This window comes from Hyaena hyaena, unplaced genomic scaffold (genome assembly GCF_003009895.1).
Source record: "Hyaena hyaena isolate Hyena2069 unplaced genomic scaffold, ASM300989v1 scaffold_456, whole genome shotgun sequence".
Classification (NCBI taxonomy): Eukaryota; Metazoa; Chordata; class Mammalia; order Carnivora; family Hyaenidae; genus Hyaena; species Hyaena hyaena.
The window spans coordinates 872,696-890,506 of record NW_024081087.1 but is presented as its reverse complement, the minus strand read 5'-3'; the positions used below and the strand labels follow the sequence as shown (position 1 = coordinate 890,506).

Below are 17,811 nucleotides of genomic sequence, written 5' to 3'. Positions count from 1 at the left end.
TGGCGGTAAGAGGCGGGGCGGGGCCTCTGGGGGCGGGGCCTCTTTTGGTTGGCCGCCGAGGGCGCCGTGAGTCCTCCAAGAGGCCAGGTGAGGCCGTCCCGTGATGCCCCGCGCCCCGGCCGCTCTGGCCTGCAACGTGTCTCTGGGGCGGAGGCAGCGGCATTGGAGTTCGCCGCGCGCGGGTGGGGGCCGCTGTCTCTTCGCCTGTGTCCATTTCTCTGTCGTTGCGCTCGAGTGCCGACGGGCCGCCCCGGACCTCGACATGTCGTACAACTACGTGGTAACGGCACAGAAGCCCACCGCGGTGAACGGCTGCGTGACCGGTGAGGCTGCCGGGGCAGGGGACCCCGCGAGGGAGGGAGCTGGGGGGCACCGAGGCCTAGGGAGGCCCGCGGCCCCTGGGGCGGCCGGGCGGGACCGAGTCCCGGGAATGGAAGGTGCTGGCGGCCGACGGAGCTCCGCCAGCCCACGACATTAAAGAAGCTGTCCTCGGCACGCGCCTTTTGGGGAGTAAAGCTGCGCTTGAGGGTCCCCTTTCGTCCCGGGAGGTCACTTGGCCTCGGGGACAGGGACGGGCCCCACCAGGACAGAGAGCGAAGTGTGAGTTGATTGTGCGGGGCTGCTGGGGCCCCCAGATTGGCCTCGTGCGGTCAGGGGAAGGGTCGGTGGCGATGGGACTTTTTTTCGGGTCAATATTTTCCAGTAGGAGAGCCTGGAAGGTGCAGGAGGTGGAGGGATGTGAGGAATGTACCCGTTCACCCAAAGGAGAGCAGTGTTCTTTGCCTGGGGCTGTTGTTTACTCGAGGGAGCTGCTGGAGCGGCGGGTGGATGGCCCGGCCCAGTGCTGGGTTTGCCTTGTTGACTAGGCAAGGATCACAAAGGACACAGACGTCCAGAACCCCGGGAATAATCTTCCTGAACCACGTTCACAGCAGAATATGAAGACCTCAAATTTGTATATTTGTATACATCCTAATCATGATTCCAAAACAAAACTCTTGTTTGGGGAGTTGGGAACTGTAAAGGAGTGTGGATGGTGGCGGGGGTTGGTAGACTGCCGGGAAGGCAAGAGGTGTGGACAAAACACTGTCTTAATAGAAAGCTCTGAGAATTTGCATTCGATCTGGTCTGTTTGGTAAAGATTTTGTGAGAATGTAGGTAAGGACTGACTGGAGATGAACACTTTCTCCAGCATCCCCTCATGAGAAGATCAGTGTGCCACTGCAGTAGGAAAAGTAAAATTGGAGGGCACAGAGCCATCTGAAAGATTTTCACAGTCATTGTCAGTGGAAGGGCATGCCACTTTTAGGCCTGGTCCGGTTTTCTTAGTCTGATTGGAGAAGTAGCTTTCTTGAACGTGTGAAGTGAGACTCTCTGAGGTGCTGGATTTGGCAAGAAGGAAGTAAATGGAGGGAGCCAGAGAAATCTGAAATAAATGTGAATTCTGGAGGTATTTAAGTACAAGTGATAGGATTATGTAGACACTGCTCTGGCTTCCAAAGTTAGAGGATCTGTTCCTTTCAGGACACTTTACGTCAGCCGAAGACTTGAACCTGTTGATTGCCAAAAACACGAGATTAGAGATCTATGTGGTCACTGCTGAGGGGCTTCGGCCCGTCAAAGAGGTGGGCATGTATGGGAAGATCGCTGTCATGGAGCTTTTCAGGCCCAAGGTAAGTGCTCTGGGTTGGGCCCAGAAGCAGGAACTGTCGTGGATGCTCTTGCCTTGTTCTACTTCGGCTTGGGCTGGGTGAAATGGGGTTTAGGAGAGAAAAATCTCTCTTTTTTTTGAATGGCGGGGTTTCAAGTTATATTCTTGAACAAGCTTCCTAGAAGTAGAAGAGAGTCACTAGGAAAAACATGGTCAAGTTGACTTCTCTAGAAGGGGAAACCACGGCGGTTTGAAATGTGGGTCACCATACTGATTCAGAGAGTAGGCTCTTGACAAGGGCCATTCTGGTTTTATTCCATTTCGATTCTGACTTTGGGTGGTGTCCCCTAACCTTTCTGAGCCCCAGAGCCTTATTTGCTTGTTTGTGGAACGGGGATAACGGCAGAAGATCTGCTGGGTTACTGGGAAGAGGAAATGTTTTAGTAATAGGAGCTATTACACAGCAAGCATTTACTGTTACACTAACAATTATAGTGTTATCTTCATTGTAATTCAGATGCTTTCATCTACGTTGCTTCATTGTATCCTAACTGACTCTGACAAGAAAGCAGTGTGTCGAAAATTTCAATTGTAATCCTTTGAACAAAATACTCAGTCTTTCGGGTCTCTGTTAATAGGTCAGTGAGACTTCGTAGATCCATTTTTGCTTCCATCGTTATTCACATGTTTTTCCCTCTTCAAATAGCTGGAGAGGATTAGAGGAGGCATTACATTCATCTTTGAGAATGTGAATGGAATGAGTGAGATTAGCTTGAGATGGAAATAGACAAGATGTTACTGTGGGCAGGGCAGAGACATGCACAATCATCAAAGTGCTGCCCAGATGTTTACCTGCTTTAGTTCTGGCCTTTTGCACACACCCTTAGGGTCTGTGTGCCTGAGATGTCTTACCTGCTCACTTTGCGTTTTTCTCTTGGGGAGAAAAGAAAGTTCTTCAAGAACTTAGCATGTTTAAAGAAAGATGCTTAAGACTGGGTGGGTATTTTTGTTTTAAAAAAGAACCTCTTTTAGGGGTGCCTGGGTGCCTCAGTCAGTTAAGCGGCTGACTTCAGCTCAGGTCATGATCTTGTGGTTCACAAGTTCGAGCCCCGCGTTGGGCTGTGTGCTGACAGCTCAGAGCCTGGAGCCCGCTTCAGTTTCTGTGTTTCTGTGTCTCTCTGCCCCTCCCCTGCTCATGCTCTGTCTCTCCTTTTCTGTCAAAAAAAAATTTAAAAACATAAAAAAAATTTTTTTAAAAAGAACTTGTCTTGATGGTATTACGTTGGTTTCCAGGGGGAGAGCAAAGATCTACTGTTTATCCTGACAGCCAAGTACAACGCCTGCATCCTGGAGTACAAGCAGAGCGGCGAGAGCATCGATATCATAACGCGAGCCCATGGCAACGTCCAGGTGAGGTGGCTGCTTCGGGCCGATGAGAGTGTTTTGGGTGGAGCTGTCGTGATTTGATGGAGAAAATCGAGCTGCTGAGGGCAGGAGAAACAGAGAAAGCACAAAGGGTTGGAGCTTTCGTGAAGACAGGAAGAGACCAAGCGACAGGGTGCAAATTCACGGAGATTCGGTGTTTTGCAAAAAGGCCCACACTGACACGTGGGCTCGCTGGCGTGTCGAGTAGATGCTGCTAGTTTTATTGCTACCCCTAACATCATCTTGGGGAGGAGGTGCCCGGTATCCTCTGTTACCCTGAGTGTGGAGGTTCTGCCCTAACCCCAGTTTTATTCCTTAGGACCGTATCGGCCGCCCCTCAGAGACTGGCATTATTGGCATCATTGACCCTGAGTGCCGCATGATTGGCCTGCGACTCTACGATGGCCTTTTCAAGGTTATTCCACTAGACCGGGACAATAAAGAGCTCAAGGCCTTCAACATCCGCCTGGAGGAGCTGCATGTCATCGACGTCAAGTTCCTCTATGGTTGCCAAGCACCTACCATCTGCTTTGTCTACCAGGTACCAGAGCTGAGGGAGAGAGGGGGAAGCGGTGTGGGGTTGCACAGTGGGAGTTAATTTTTGCTAATTGGAATGTCTGGATTTGGTAGTAGAGTAGGCAGAGAGTTTAATGTATCTGTCCTCAAATGTTTTGAACGGTATGATTAATGTGGGTCAGATTTTGATTGCGTCTTGAGCGCAGTGGTACTTAATGAGGCAGGAAGCTCTCTGGGGCTGGCAGCGGTTTTAATCCTGAGATTACATTCTTGTGGACCTTGGAGATTTTATAGGGTGACCCAGTTTATACTTTGTCTGAGTCTCTCACCGGGCATGCTAAGGGATTATTAAAACGTAGCCGTCGAGAAATGATCTAGAAATTGCCCTTTGAAGCAAAGGAAAAAACCGCCTTGGTGATGTCTTACTTATGTCTTCTAAGAAGAGGTTTGCATTTTGTCCAGGCCTCACTTTCTGGTGACTTGTTGGCTGTTGGCTTCTATTTTAGTCTGTGCCTAGAACTTTAGCCGCACTGATCCTGGGCAGCTGTTCTCCGAGCCAGATTTGTTAAGTGGGGGCGGGGTGGCAGAGCACCAGCCTCCCTGGCCTGTATCTTGGTAAAATCTCCGCCTTTTACCAAAGAGCCGTGTAGCGTGAGGTCATTTCGCTGGCATGCGGTTGAATAAATGGTGGAAGGAAACCTAGTCTGAGTGACACGTGTGGGTGCATTTGATGGCTGTGTTAAAAGCAACGGAGACGCTGATTATTTTTGCGAGTCCCTTAGTGTCCCCGTAAGTGCCCAAGTTCAGAGTCTGGTCGAAATGAGGTTCAGTTGAGTAAGGTTGGAACTACTTGAGGAGAATTTTGTTTTATCTTGCTCATAAGTGTTTTATTTCAGCTCCTGAATTTCTCTCCCTTGCTCAGTTTTGTAAATTAGCAGGTCATGAAAACATTGATGTTGGTTATTCAAGGCTGATGCTGTCTGTTCTTAGCCTCAGGGCCACCCGTTGTGAAAGATCGTCATTTCTGTGTGTCCCCGGGGCCCAGGCCCAAACCCCAGCTCGAACTTTTTGTGAGGTGCAGTCTTCCCTCTGGTCATTGATGGGAAGATCTTTTGGCAGCTAAAGAAATGACCGTCTCCTGTTTTATGCCGGGGATGCAACTTGGTAAACATTTAGCGACTTACGCGGTGAAAGGTAGTCATTCTAAGGTGTGTCAGGAGCTATTAGGAGTGATTAAGATGTGGCCCCTGCCCCAAAACACACTGTTGAATTCTTTCCATAACTTCTTAAGACTTTCATCAGGCCTTTGTTGATGCCATCTCCCACAGGCCGACTGTAGCTTCCCCGCCCTACTCTTCTGGTCTCAAAGGGGCCTTCGACGGCCCTAGGACTGATGTGAGTCAGAATTCAGAAGAAGCTGGGGAAGGTGTTGACAAAGGCAGGACCGGAGGTCTTAGCTGAAACCTCCTCTTAGAAGAGCCTTGTGTTCTGTCCTCACTGCTGTCCCCCCAGGCAGAATGCTTTCAAGATCTGGATCCAATTTTTTAAGTAATCTGCACACCCAGTTTGGGGCTCGAACTCCTGACCTCGATGTCAAGAGTTGCATGCTGCATGGACTGAGCCAGCCAGGCGCCGCCCAGATGAATTTTTTAATCTCTTAGGTGTATTTACCTTCTCAGTGTATTAAGTTCTTGGAGACCAAGGACCATAGAACACACGTATACCTTACACCTGTGAATATACACGTGTATGTTGTATTTCTTAGGGTGATCAGTGTAGTGTGCCTGATTGATTTTTCTAATTCTTAGGCCTGTGTTGGTCTCTCGAGTTGTTAGGAACAGGTCTGAGTCTCCGTCTGCCCAGTCACAGGCCTGGTTGGTGGCTGTCTGCACACGGATGGGTGGGGAGAGTAAGGCCAATGTGATAGGGTGGTTGATGGTGGCTGGGTCGGGCCCGTCCTTTCAGGACTCCTCTCCAGTCCAAGGTTCACCCTTCCTTGGGGCTAACCAGTCCGCCTCTCCCCACTTCCCCCCAGGACCCTCAGGGGCGGCACGTGAAAACCTATGAGGTATCTCTGCGAGAGAAGGAGTTCAATAAGGGCCCTTGGAAACAGGAAAACGTCGAAGCGGAAGCTTCCATGGTGATTGCAGGTTGGTTGGGGTTTTGGAACTGTGCCCCTGCCCCATGTCTGGGTCTGTTCCCTACTCTCACTCCCTCCGCACCTTCGCTGTGCCTTCATTTCGGTGCTTGATGCGGTCATGCACGTGCACTACTCAGCAGCCCCGACGTCCCTTATTTCTAAGTGTGCTTTCCTTTGCTTTTCCCGGGTTTGGCTCTGGGATTGTCTGTTTTACACTCCTCCCAGAAAGTATAGCTCTCCTTTATTTGGGGTGGGGGGAGTTAGCTGCAAAACACTGAGATTGATCTGCAGCTCGGTGTGTCGAAATTACTCTCATTATTTTATCGTTACTGAAGGGGCCTGATGGAGCTTATCTAATCTGAGTCTTTCACAGAGTGGGACGCCTGGCCCGAGGGGCTTGCCCATGCCTGTACCTCACTGACAAAGCCTGGCCCCAACTCCAGGCCTCTGCTCCTTGTCCTGAATGATGCCCCCCAGCATTACATTGTGGGTTTCACCCAGGGGAGAAATTTTCACACTCTCAAGTGAGAATTGGCTTTTCTAAACGGTGGCCCTGATAATGCGGGAAATGAAGCTAAGGAACGAGCAAAAAAGAATAAGAGTTTTGAGTTAGAAAGATCAGAGTTTGGGAGAGAAGAGGGGAGGGATCCAGGTGGAAGAATGCAGAGAAGATGCCCCACCCTCAGGAACTCAGAAGCACCGGCAGAACGACAAGAAAAAATACAGGGCTAAATAAGTCCAGCCTAAAATTTCCAAGACGGCAGTGTCTGTTAAAGGCCGTCATGTTCCTTGGACTCTGTTGTCTTTTTAAAAGTCATGATGATCTAAAGATTTGCCTCAGAGACGGCTGGATTGGCGCCCTTGCCAATGCAGGGCTTGGCCGGTCTGAAGTGCTGAGCGTTCTAATGGTGCCCTTTCCCCTGCAGTCCCAGAGCCCTTCGGGGGGGCCATCATCATTGGACAGGAATCAATCACCTATCACAACGGTGACAAATACCTGGCAATTGCCCCTCCCATCATCAAGGTGAGCAGCATGCTTTGGCTTTGCCTGCCTTCTCTGGTTTTTGCCCTCATTCTTACCCTTCTCCTTTCTTTCTCCCCATTTGTCAAAGGGACATTTCTAGATGTCCATCTTACTGTTTACTATGTGTGTAAGATACTGTGTTGGTCATTGGGAATACGAAGAGAGATTGGCCTGGTTTTGCTTACTGAGAGCTTGCTCACTAGCCGAGAGAAAGAATAATCAAAGGAGGTTTACTCTTTCCATCTACTGGGGCACCTTTAAGAAGGGAAGGATTTTGCAGGTTTGATTAAATGTTCTCAGAGCTGAAGTCACGTGAAGGTAATATAGTGATGTGATAAGTTATATAAACTTAAAAAACTCGTCAAAAATTTCAAATCTTAGTGTTTCAAGTCATAAGAATTAATACTGGGGCGCCTGGGTGGCTCAGTCGGTTAAGCGACCGACTTCGGCTCAGGCCATCATCTCACAGCAAGCTCGAGCCTTGCGTCCAACTCTGCGCTGACAGCTCGGAGCCTGGAACCTGCTTCGGATTCTGTGTCTCCCTCTGTCTCTGACCCTCCCCTGGTCATGCTCTGTCTCTCTGCCTCTCAAAAATAAACAAATGTTAAAAAAAAACACCAAAAACGAAAACAATACATTTAAAAAAAAAAGAGTAAAATGGTAAGTTAAAGGGTGAATAACACAGTCTGTGGTAGCATTAGCAGTGGGAAGAATTGGGAGTCGTGAGCATAAATAACAAAATCTGTGAGAGTATTCGTAGTCCAGTGACTGCTTACAGCTGCTTCCTACTTTCTGTGTATTTCTGTTTCCCAAGAGGAGAATCTGTAAATGAACACTTCAGGTGTATTGGGTTCCTCAGAAAATTGTGTTCAGAATAAGAGTGAACACACGGAGTGTGTGAAACACTCACGTGTGGAGTGTTCGCTCAGTGGGTGCCTTGCCTGTGAAATGGCTGTGCTTGCTGAGGGGAATGGTTCACGAGCGTTTGCTCTCTGGTTACGGGAGACTGCCTCTAACCACTGTGTCTTCCCTCTTGGCAGCAAAGCACGATCGTGTGTCACAATCGTGTGGACCCCAATGGTTCCCGCTATCTGCTGGGGGACATGGAAGGGCGGCTCTTCATGCTGCTTTTGGAGAAGGAGGAACAGATGGACGGCACTGTCACCCTCAAAGATCTCCGTGTGGAGCTCCTCGGAGAGGTAAGGGCTGGTCCCTGCTCTGCTGTGTCCTGCTAGCGCCCTAGTGACCCTAGATGTGGGGCCTCGCACTGTGACCGGGAACTGAATTACTTAACACCCAGCAGCAAATGGTCGGTTCTGCTGTGGGAGGTGGTTTCCAAATGAGTTAGATGTTGGACGACCTTGTGGGCGGCTCGGCTTGGCTCTGCATTGCCTCAGGCACACACGGGGAGAAGTGGAAAGGATTCCATTCAGAATTAAAGGTTACTCAATTCCAGGTTCCCCCAAAGTTAAGAATTCTAGGGGTTTGTAATTATTTTGAGCAGACCGGAGCCATTGGGATTAAGACGATCGTTTGGAGCAGGCACCTGTAAGAGAAAGTATGGATTTTTCTGAGTGTGAGGATATGATAAATGGAGCCACAAACTTCAGAGATTTAGGAACATTTGTTTAGTGGGGCCCGGGGAATTTGAAATGGAGAATTGTTCTGGGATTTGTGGCCGCAGCTGTTTCCTTTCTTAGCAGCTGTCTGAGCAGTGAGGGGACGGTGGTAGGGACAGTGTCAGGCCCCCAGGGGTGGCCATTCTGACGCCTTTCATGCCATTGGCTTTCTCCTAGACCTCTATCGCCGAATGCTTGACATACCTCGATAATGGTGTGGTGTTCGTTGGGTCTCGCCTCGGTGACTCCCAGCTTGTGAAGGTGAGAAGATAACTTTCTTCTTTCTGGCTTCTTTTTCGCCTTCTTTGCTGCTTCTGTGTCGACGTTTCTCCTGTGTTGGGAGCGTCTTCATTTCTTCATTGCATCTGTGTCCATACTATGCAGCCGTCTCTTTGGTCGATTTCACTTCTGACCCTGACTAGCTCTTTGTCTTAAAGGTGTATTCAACACATGTGCCAGGCAAGGTGCTGGGCGCACTGGGTACAATGATGGACAATACCCAGCTCCTGCCTTTAAATAGGTCATAGTCTAATGTGCTGGATCCCCTTTGGAGTACGAAAACTTTGGATTTCTCTGTGGAGAAATGCATGTACACATTTTACATGAATTTCCAAACTGCTTCTTTAAAATGCATCCATGGGACTCACAGATTAGAAATCCCTGACTGGTTCGTGGGTCTCCTATAAGCTAACCATGTTCTTTAGTCATTGAGCCCCTTCTAGAAGCTTCAAGTGGAGTACAAGAAGGGCAGGTCTTATAGGGTTCAGAGTTTCTCTTGGATGATAACCGTTTCTTCAGGGTGGATCTCTTAGGAGCATTCCAGGACTAACCTTGTTTTTTCTTGCTAGCTCAATGTTGACAGCAACGAACAAGGCTCCTATGTAGTGGCTATGGAGACCTTTACTAATTTAGGACCCATTGTGGACATGTGCGTGGTGGACCTGGAGAGGCAGGGGCAGGGACAGGTAAGAGGGTCATCCTAGAAATGGATGGTTGATACGTGTCCTCAGACTGTGTTCTCCTAAGCTTGCCTGTCCGGAGCAGAGTGTGCCCACTGAAGATAACTTTTAAGAGCCTTGCTCTCTAATCCCGATGATGCAAGGATAACTACCAGTTATTGAGTGCATTGTGAGGCCTGTGATACAGATCTGTGTTATCTGTGATCACACGAGCACCCTGCTAAGTAGGAGTTCTTGGCCATTTCAGAAGTGAGGACACTTGGGCTGAGAAAGATCAAGTAACTTGTCCAAGGTCCCATAACCCCCGAATGGCAGGTGTGTCTGACTCTAGAGCCTCTGCTCTTAGTACGCTCTAGGTTCCAGTGAGGGGAGCCAGCTTGCTAGGAGCACTGGTAGTTCCTTTTTGCTTCTCAGACAAGAATGTCCTGTCTGCTTGGAAAATTTGAGGGACTTGGACGTCAGCCTCTGCCAAGTCTGCATCCTCAAACGTAGCTCCACTGGAAGGGTCATTGGGTTTAGGTATAGCTTGTTTGCTTTCTGGGCATGGGTAAGACAGCCCCAGGCCAGGAGCGGGTGATTGAGAAACACTTCCTCTACTTGCAGCTGGTTACTTGCTCTGGAGCTTTCAAGGAAGGTTCCTTGCGGATCATCCGGAATGGAATTGGAATCCATGAGCATGCCAGCATTGACTTACCAGGCATCAAAGGTAACCTTCTGGTGGACATAGGATGCAGGTCTTACTTGAGTGACCTTGGCCTTTGGCCTCATTACGTGTTGTGAAGGCATTTGGGTGGGAGCTAGAGGAAAGCAGGTCAAATGAAGAATTACAAAAAATGGAAAAGACAAATAAGCAGTAGAAGCTTAAACATGTTTAAAAGTGCCAAAGTAAACTTGAAATTATATATTATTGACTAAAATTGAATAACGGAGGAGAGAAATGGAAAAGTTTGTAAGTTAAATTTAATGTTTCTCTAAGGGAACTAATAGAATCCCTGAAACAAGAGGACACGGAGCCTGTCCCGTACAGGTGTGTGTAGTATAAAGGGGGTGTCCCGTACTGGTGTGTGTAGTATAAAGGGGGTGTCCTGTACAGGTGTGTGTAGTATAAAGGGGGCTTCTGGAACAAAAATACAAATCTCAATTCCAGGAGAACTATAAGAATCAAAAAGATCAAAGAAAGACTACATAGTGAAGGGCTTTGCTGATAATGTAAGTGGTAGATGTGACCCAGGATAATATGATGGAACGGCTAGCAGACATCTGCACGAGTGTCTGAAAAATCTGATTTGTCATATTAGTAAACGTGAATTGGTTAAAACTCACGTATTAAAGGAGAAAGACGGGGGCGCCTGGGTGGCTTAGTCGGTTAAGCGTCCGACTTTCGCTTAGGTCATGATCTCGCGGTTCGTGGGTTCGAGCCCCGCGTCGGGCTCTGTGCTGACTGCCAGCTCATAGTTTTTTGTTTTTTTTTTAGTCTGTGACTCCCTCTCTCTCTGACCCTCCCCTGCTCATGCTGTCTCTCTCTCTCTCTCCTAGAAATAAATAAAAAACATTAAAAAAAAAAAATTTTAAAGGAGAAAGACGATAAGATTGAATCATAAAACAAAACTAATTCAAATATATATATGTAGACATCAGGAGAAAGTTCAGACTATTAAGGAATAAGAGAATGGAAACAGGTAAAGAAATAGAGGTTTATGAGTTAGGAAGAGGTCATAAAACTACAAAACCCAGGAGGATTGACTGAAAAACTAGACAAGAATTCATTAAGGTAGCAGGGTATAAAATTAATGTGCTGAAATCAATAGCTTTCATGTGAACACACAGTCCATTAGAAGGTACAGTGGAGAGAAGGAGCCAATTTACAATAGCAGTAAAAAGACAAAATACCAAGGAATAAATTTTACAAGAAGTGTGCAAAACCTGTACAGAGAAAACGTTAAAATACTCCTCAAGCGTTCAAAGAATAGATTGGTCAAATGAAAAAAAGACATGCCAAGTTCCTACAAATTAAATTGTAAAGTAGTCTTTGACCTATTTTTGTGTTTAATGTATCTCAATAAAAACATCAAGAGGTTTTTTTTTCCTTGACCTAGATAATCTGAGATCCAAATGGAAAAAGGAAGAAACAAGAAAAGCCAGGAAGACTTAGAAAAGCAGCGAGATGGGACTAGCCCTACCAGATATTAAAATGTGCCATTAAACTTCAGTAAATAAAAGTGTGGTTTTGGTGCACTCACAGGCAGAGTTCCTGGTACAGACTCAGAAATCCAGAAATTAAAAAAGGTCCCGAAATAGATACAGTTATGTGGGAATCAAGTGTAAGCTATAGTGGTGATATCTCAGTTCAGTGAGAGAGAGATGATTTTTTTTTTAAGTTTCTTTATTCTGAGAGAGAGATCACACATGTGTTGGGGAGGGACAAAGAGAGAAGGAGACAGTCCCAAGCAGGTTCCGGGCTCTAGGTACAGAGCTTGACTTGGCGCTCCATCTCACAACCTGTGAGACCTGAGCCGAAATCAGGAGTCACACACTCAGCCAACTAAGGCACCCACGTGCCCCAACATGATTTTTTAAAATGTTTATTTATCTTTGAGTTAGCACCAGCAGGGGAGGGGCAGAGAGAGAGGACAGAGGATCCTAAGTGGTCTCTGCGCTGACAGCAGTGAGCCCCACGAACCGTGAGATGGTGATCTGAGTCAAAGTCGGACTCTCAACCAACTCAGTCACCCAGGTGCCCCAAGATGATGCTTTTATAAATGTTTTTTTAAAAAAAATTTTTTTTTTTTAATTTAGTTTTGAGACAGAGAGAGACAGAGCATGAGTGGGGGAGGGGCAGAGAGAGAGGGAGACACAGAATCTGAAACAGGCTCCAGGCTCCGAGCTGTCAGCACAGAACCTGATGCGGGGCTCGAACCCACAAACTGTGATCATGACCTGAGCCGAAGTCGGACACTCAACCAACTGAGCCACCCAGTCACTCCTATAAATGGTTTTTGATAAATGGTGTTCCCAGTGATCAATGGAAAAGATAAGTTTGGCTCTGTACTGTATTTTGTATACCTTACTAGAATCCAGATGGATCAGACTTAATGTAAAAAGGAGACTGTAGAAAAATAAGTAAAATGTTTAAAAAATGAATACAAAAGACTGTAGAAAAGTTAAAAGAAAAAATTGTCAAATTTCTTTATAATTTTATTTATTTCTTTTTTTTTTTAAGTTTATTTCTTTTGTGAGAGAGAGCAAGCGGGAGACAGAATCCCAAGCAGGCTCCACTTTGTCCATGCTGTACTGATGCGGGGCTCAAACTCACAAACCGTGAGATCGTGACCTGAGGCGAAGGCAAGAGTCAGACCTTTAAGTGCCTGAGCCACCTAGGTGCCCCCTTTATAATTTTAGAGTGGGGAAGGTCTTTTAAACTCTGTGACTCAAGTACAGAAGCAGAGGGAACGATTGGTTAGTTCAGCAACATAAAAAGAAAACACTTCTGCATGGCAGAAACAAAGCACTGTAAGGTTCAGTCATGAGAAATGGCAAACCGGATAAAAATGTTTGTAGTTCACCTTACAGACAAAGGCCTAATCACCCTAATTTATCCAAACATTTCTATAAAAAGAATCACCAAAAATTCCCGTCCCCACATGGTCAAATAACACGCGTGGACAGGTAACAGGCCTTACTTGTAGGAAAGGAAATGTACATCAGAACTGAATAGTGGTATCATTCTTTACCAGGTGACCAGAACCCAAAAGTTTGACAACACCGTGTTGGTGAGACTGTGAGGAAAAGCATGCTTATTGGTACTCTCTGCCAAAACTCCACATGCGTTTAATTTAATGACTTATAGACAATTCTGTTTCTAGGCCTCTACCCCATAGACTTTCGTATATATAGAATGACATAAATAGGAAATCATTTATCGTGGCATTGTATGCAAAATACTGAAAAAGTGTCCATCAGTGAGGACTTGATAACAAACAGATCTGCCTGTACAATTAAATGCTGTGTAGCTGTTAAAAGCAAGGTACTACTCAGTTCTGATAAGGGCTTAATAGAAAGTGGAAAAGCACGGTGCAGAGTGGTGTATGGTGGGCCGTTATATTTATATGTGTGTGTGAGAACAAATTGTGATTTGAGTCCTAGAAATGTATTCTCCTCTTCCAAATTATGTATCTTGTAAGATTTGATTTTCAAGTAATCTCTGCGCCCACTGTGGGGCTCGAACCCATAGCCCTGAGATCAAGAGCTGCATGCTCCACTGACTGAGACAGCCAGGTATCTATTATATTTGTATTTGCTTGTAAAATACTGCCAATTTCCTTAAAACTTTTTTTCCTTTTGAAGAGTAAACAAGAGACTATTGATGACTTATTTGACAGATTTTGGGGAGAGGGATAGGAACAGAACTCCTGTGTACACATTTTAAGACAAATTGTGATTTTGAGTCCTAGAAATGTACTCTCCTCTTCCAAATTAAAGGGAAAACTTTAAAGTATTAGGCTCAAAACAGTTTTAAAAATAACTTCTTCAGGGTCTCCAAGCCAAGAAAGAATGGAGTGGGTGTTTCAGCCTCAGGATGGGCCCCACAGAGTTGCCGCTGCGTGGGGCCAGGCTGCCCTTCCTTAGATGTGGGGAGTGTGGGTTGGGCCGAGCTCTGCATCTTCCTTCTTGATCTGTGTTCCAGGTCTGTGGCCACTGCGGTCTGATCCTAACCGGGAGACCGAGGACACTTTGGTGCTGTCTTTTGTGGGCCAGACAAGGTAAGGGCGGGTCCGGTGCCGGCCCCAGGCGCTCCCGTGAAGGGTGCAAGGTGGGGAAGCTGGGCCGCCTGACCCTGGACTTCCCTTCTGCCGCAGGGTTCTCATGTTGAATGGAGAGGAGGTGGAGGAAACCGAACTGATGGGTTTCGTGGATGATCAGCAGACTTTCTTCTGTGGCAACGTGGCTCATCAGCAACTTATCCAGGTAACTGAGAAAGGGACAAGCCCTGTGTGCTTGAATTTGACCTACGGTCCAGTAGAGAGCACTGCAGGATTTTAAAAGTCTGTTATGACTCTAAAAGGAACAGGAATCCTAGGGAAAGAAAATAAAAATTACTTGATAACATACCACCCAGCGGTGGGTTAACTGTGGAATTGTTCCTTTTGGCTTTGTTTTTTTCTGAAATGTATGTGTATCGTATTTATTCACATTCTGTTTTAGAGAGTGGGATCGTAATATTCTTATGGTTTGGGGCAAACCACTAATTATGTTTATTTTCTGAGACACATTTTTTCTCATGTTTTAATAGTAACACACACCTATTTAGTGCTAATGCTCCCATTCCTGTATGACTGTCGTCAGTGCTCTCCACATTGTTAGAACCAGAATGTACTCTGTTCTGATTTTGGTTTAAGTCTACGTGTGACATGGGGGTGCGACAGCCTTTGTGAGCCTGTTAGCCTCAGAAGCCCGATTTCTGAGCGCCTTCCCACGCCCAGTTTTCAGTTTGGTGTGACCCTGGCACATTTTGCACATCCTCCTCAACCTTTTGCACTTTTCTTCACTGTGACCCGAGTGGGTGTTTGGCCATGTTGGTCATGGTGCTTGTGTGCCTGAGGATTAATGACTTGTCTCCATCGTTCTTCACTTGGGTCTTCCTGTTAGTCGGCAAGCAGTGGTGGGCTTGGTAAAAGCCAGAGGGAAGGTTCCATTGGCTTGTGGACCAAGTGTGGGAGATGCCCACATACTGATTCATTGCTTTGTCGGTGTTTTCTAACTCGTGGCCTGAGCACTGGCACCACCAGCTCGTGTTTCCGTTATTAAAGGGCTTTCCTTTTTAAATAGAAACTCTGTTTTGATCGATGAGATGAATTGGTAATGTTGCACTGTCATTAACTTGCTTTTTGTTTTATTTCAGTGATAAAATAGATTCATTAACCTTATTTCAGTAGCCTTTACTAAAGGATTTTATTGTTTTTTTAATGTTTAATTTGAGAGAGAGAATGGGGGAGGGGTGGAGAGAGAATCCTAAGCAGGCTCTGTTCTATCAGCGCAGATCCCGACGTCAGGCTCAGTCTCACAAACTTGTGAGATCAGGACCTGAGCCGAAAGCAAGAGTCAGATGCTTAACCAATGGAGCCATCCGCTCTTCCCTTAAGGCTTAAAAAAAATTTTTTTTTAAATGTTTATGCTCCAGGCTCTGAGGTTGTCTGCACAGAGCCCGACCCAGGGCATGAACTCACGAACCCACTAGTTCATGACCTGAGCTGAAATCGAACCCTCAACTGACTGAGCCACCCAGGTGCCCCTCCCCTTAGGATTTGATTTTTAAGTAATCTCCACACCCAACATGGGGCTCGAACTCATGACTCTGAGATCAAGAGTCGCACTCTCCACCTACTGAGCCAGCCCGGCGCCTCTAAATTTTAAAGTGTTTTAATGGCTCAAGTGTAGTAAAGAACTTGACTGTTTTATAAGACAGATTTTTGGGTTGAGAAAAACTGCTAGGGGGTAGTCACAGGGTCTTTCTCCACTGGTAGTTTTCCTAAGCCTTCAGCAGAGTGAAACAGGCTACCTTTTTTTCTGGCTGTAGGTACGGCAGCTAGAAGCAGCCTTGAGCTGGCCTTCTTCAGGGCTTCACCTACAAATGGCATCTGTTGGAACTAATTGTTGCAGGTGTTTGGGGAAGAAAAATATGTAGCAGAGAGGACTTGCCTAGTTTGTTTGAGGGCTCCACTAGGGTGCTGTTTACCACCTTCCCACTCGTGGATGGATCCCAGCAGGTGCTGGAGACATTGCTCTTTTCTTTCTAGATCACGTCCGCATCTGTGAGGTTAGTCTCTCAAGAACCCAAAGCTCTGGTCAGTGAGTGGAAGGAGCCCCAGGGCAAGAACATCAGCGTGGCCTCGTGCAACAGCAGCCAGGTGGTGGTGGCCGTGGGAAGGGCCCTGTACTACCTGCAGATCCACCCTCAGGAGCTCCGACAGATCAGGTGTGTGCTGGTTGGCCTGTTCTTCTTTTCCTCTCCTGTTCTCTGGGGCTTCCCTCATCCTCAGAGTCCTTCCTCTGCCATATTCCTCTTTGTTCAGCCACACAGAGATGGAACACGAAGTGGCCTGCTTGGACATCACCCCACTGGGGGACAGCAACGGGCTGTCCCCTCTCTGTGCCATTGGCCTCTGGACGGACATCTCTGCGCGTATCTTGAAGCTGCCCTCTTTTGAGCTGCTGCACAAAGAGATGCTGGGTGGAGGTGGGTGTCTCGTGAGGACCCTCGGAGGGCTGGGGTCCGCGTCAGAATGCGGAACCAGAGCTTGATGTGCCCCTTCCCCACAGAGATCATTCCTCGTTCCATCCTGATGACCACTTTTGAGAGCAGCCACTACCTCCTTTGTGCCTTGGGAGACGGGGCACTTTTCTACTTTGGGCTCAACATTGAGACAGGTGAGCGTTGCGCTTTGAACGGGGGCTCTTTGAGAAATCAGGAGTGGGGGGTTGGGTGCCTAAGCCTTAGCCTACTGCTCTCGAACCTCCACAGCCCAGCTCTTTGTCCCGTGTCTTGTCCTTTTGTCTCCTGATGCCCTTCTTCCTGTAGGCCTGTTGAGCGACCGGAAGAAGGTGACTCTGGGCACCCAGCCCACAGTGTTGAGGACTTTCCGTTCTCTTTCTACCACCAACGTCTTTGCGTGCTCTGACCGCCCCACCGTCATCTACAGCAGCAACCACAAATTGGTCTTCTCCAACGTCAACCTCAAGGAAGTCAACTACATGTGTCCCCTCAACTCTGATGGCTATCCTGACAGGTGAGCCTCTTTTTCTTTTCTTCCGCAGGTGCCACTGATGGGGGGTCGTTCCTCAAACCCATCCCCTCTAGCCTTTTCCCAAAGTTGAGTCCATGTAAGTAGCTGAGAAGGGAAACATAGAACGGAGGTTTACAGCTCTGGCTGCCCTTTAGAAATCCCTGGGATGCTTTTTAAAAAGTACAGATTTTTTCTGACTCCTTTTCAGATTCTGATTCTGTAGATCTGGCGTTTGGCTGTAGAATCTGTATTTTCAGGAAACCTCCCCAGTGATTCAGATGGTTAGTCAAGTTCCGAACCCCTAATTTAGAGATGTTTGTGTATTCCCCTGGAGCTGGGGTTCTCATAGTGTGATTCCCCCTGGGAGCCAGAGCACCAGCTGGAGTAAACTCTCAGGTCTCAAGGGGGATGGTGGGGGGCCAGCACTCTTGCTCATTCTGATGCAAACGATAATTGAGGTACACAGCTGTAGATTCTGATGCTACATTTTAGCCTCAAATGGAAAGCATTTAAAAATCTCAACCCTGGGTGGGTCTGTCAGTCTGTTGAGTGCCTCAGGTCCTGATCTCACAGTTTGTGAATTTCATCTGGCTCTCTGTTCAAAGATCCCTCTCTCTGCCCCTCCCCTGCTTGCCTCTCTCTTACCTCTCTCTCTCTCTCTCTCTCTCTCTCTCTCTCTTTCTCTTTCTCTGTTTC

The 17,811-nt window shown here is 47.2% G+C and overlaps 1 protein-coding gene across 1 annotated transcript in view; it reads left to right on the top strand.

The window, feature by feature from the left end:
* Positions 1 to 120: 120 nt before the first annotated feature.
* DDB1 (damage specific DNA binding protein 1) overlaps positions 121 to 17,811 on the top strand; it is a 30,494-nt gene continuing 12,803 nt past the window's right edge. The window contains exons 1-16 of the mRNA XM_039253503.1: positions 121 to 323; positions 1,525 to 1,673; positions 2,945 to 3,061; positions 3,396 to 3,617; positions 5,628 to 5,742; positions 6,659 to 6,756; positions 7,797 to 7,955; positions 8,553 to 8,636; positions 9,224 to 9,340; positions 9,938 to 10,040; positions 14,019 to 14,094; positions 14,191 to 14,299; positions 16,129 to 16,307; positions 16,405 to 16,568; positions 16,652 to 16,759; positions 16,911 to 17,118. Coding sequence (XP_039109434.1) covers positions 263 to 323; positions 1,525 to 1,673; positions 2,945 to 3,061; positions 3,396 to 3,617; positions 5,628 to 5,742; positions 6,659 to 6,756; positions 7,797 to 7,955; positions 8,553 to 8,636; positions 9,224 to 9,340; positions 9,938 to 10,040; positions 14,019 to 14,094; positions 14,191 to 14,299; positions 16,129 to 16,307; positions 16,405 to 16,568; positions 16,652 to 16,759; positions 16,911 to 17,118 — 2,069 coding nt within the window. The 5' untranslated portion in view covers positions 121 to 262. The remainder of the gene's footprint in view (positions 324 to 1,524; positions 1,674 to 2,944; positions 3,062 to 3,395; positions 3,618 to 5,627; positions 5,743 to 6,658; positions 6,757 to 7,796; positions 7,956 to 8,552; positions 8,637 to 9,223; positions 9,341 to 9,937; positions 10,041 to 14,018; positions 14,095 to 14,190; positions 14,300 to 16,128; positions 16,308 to 16,404; positions 16,569 to 16,651; positions 16,760 to 16,910; positions 17,119 to 17,811) is intronic.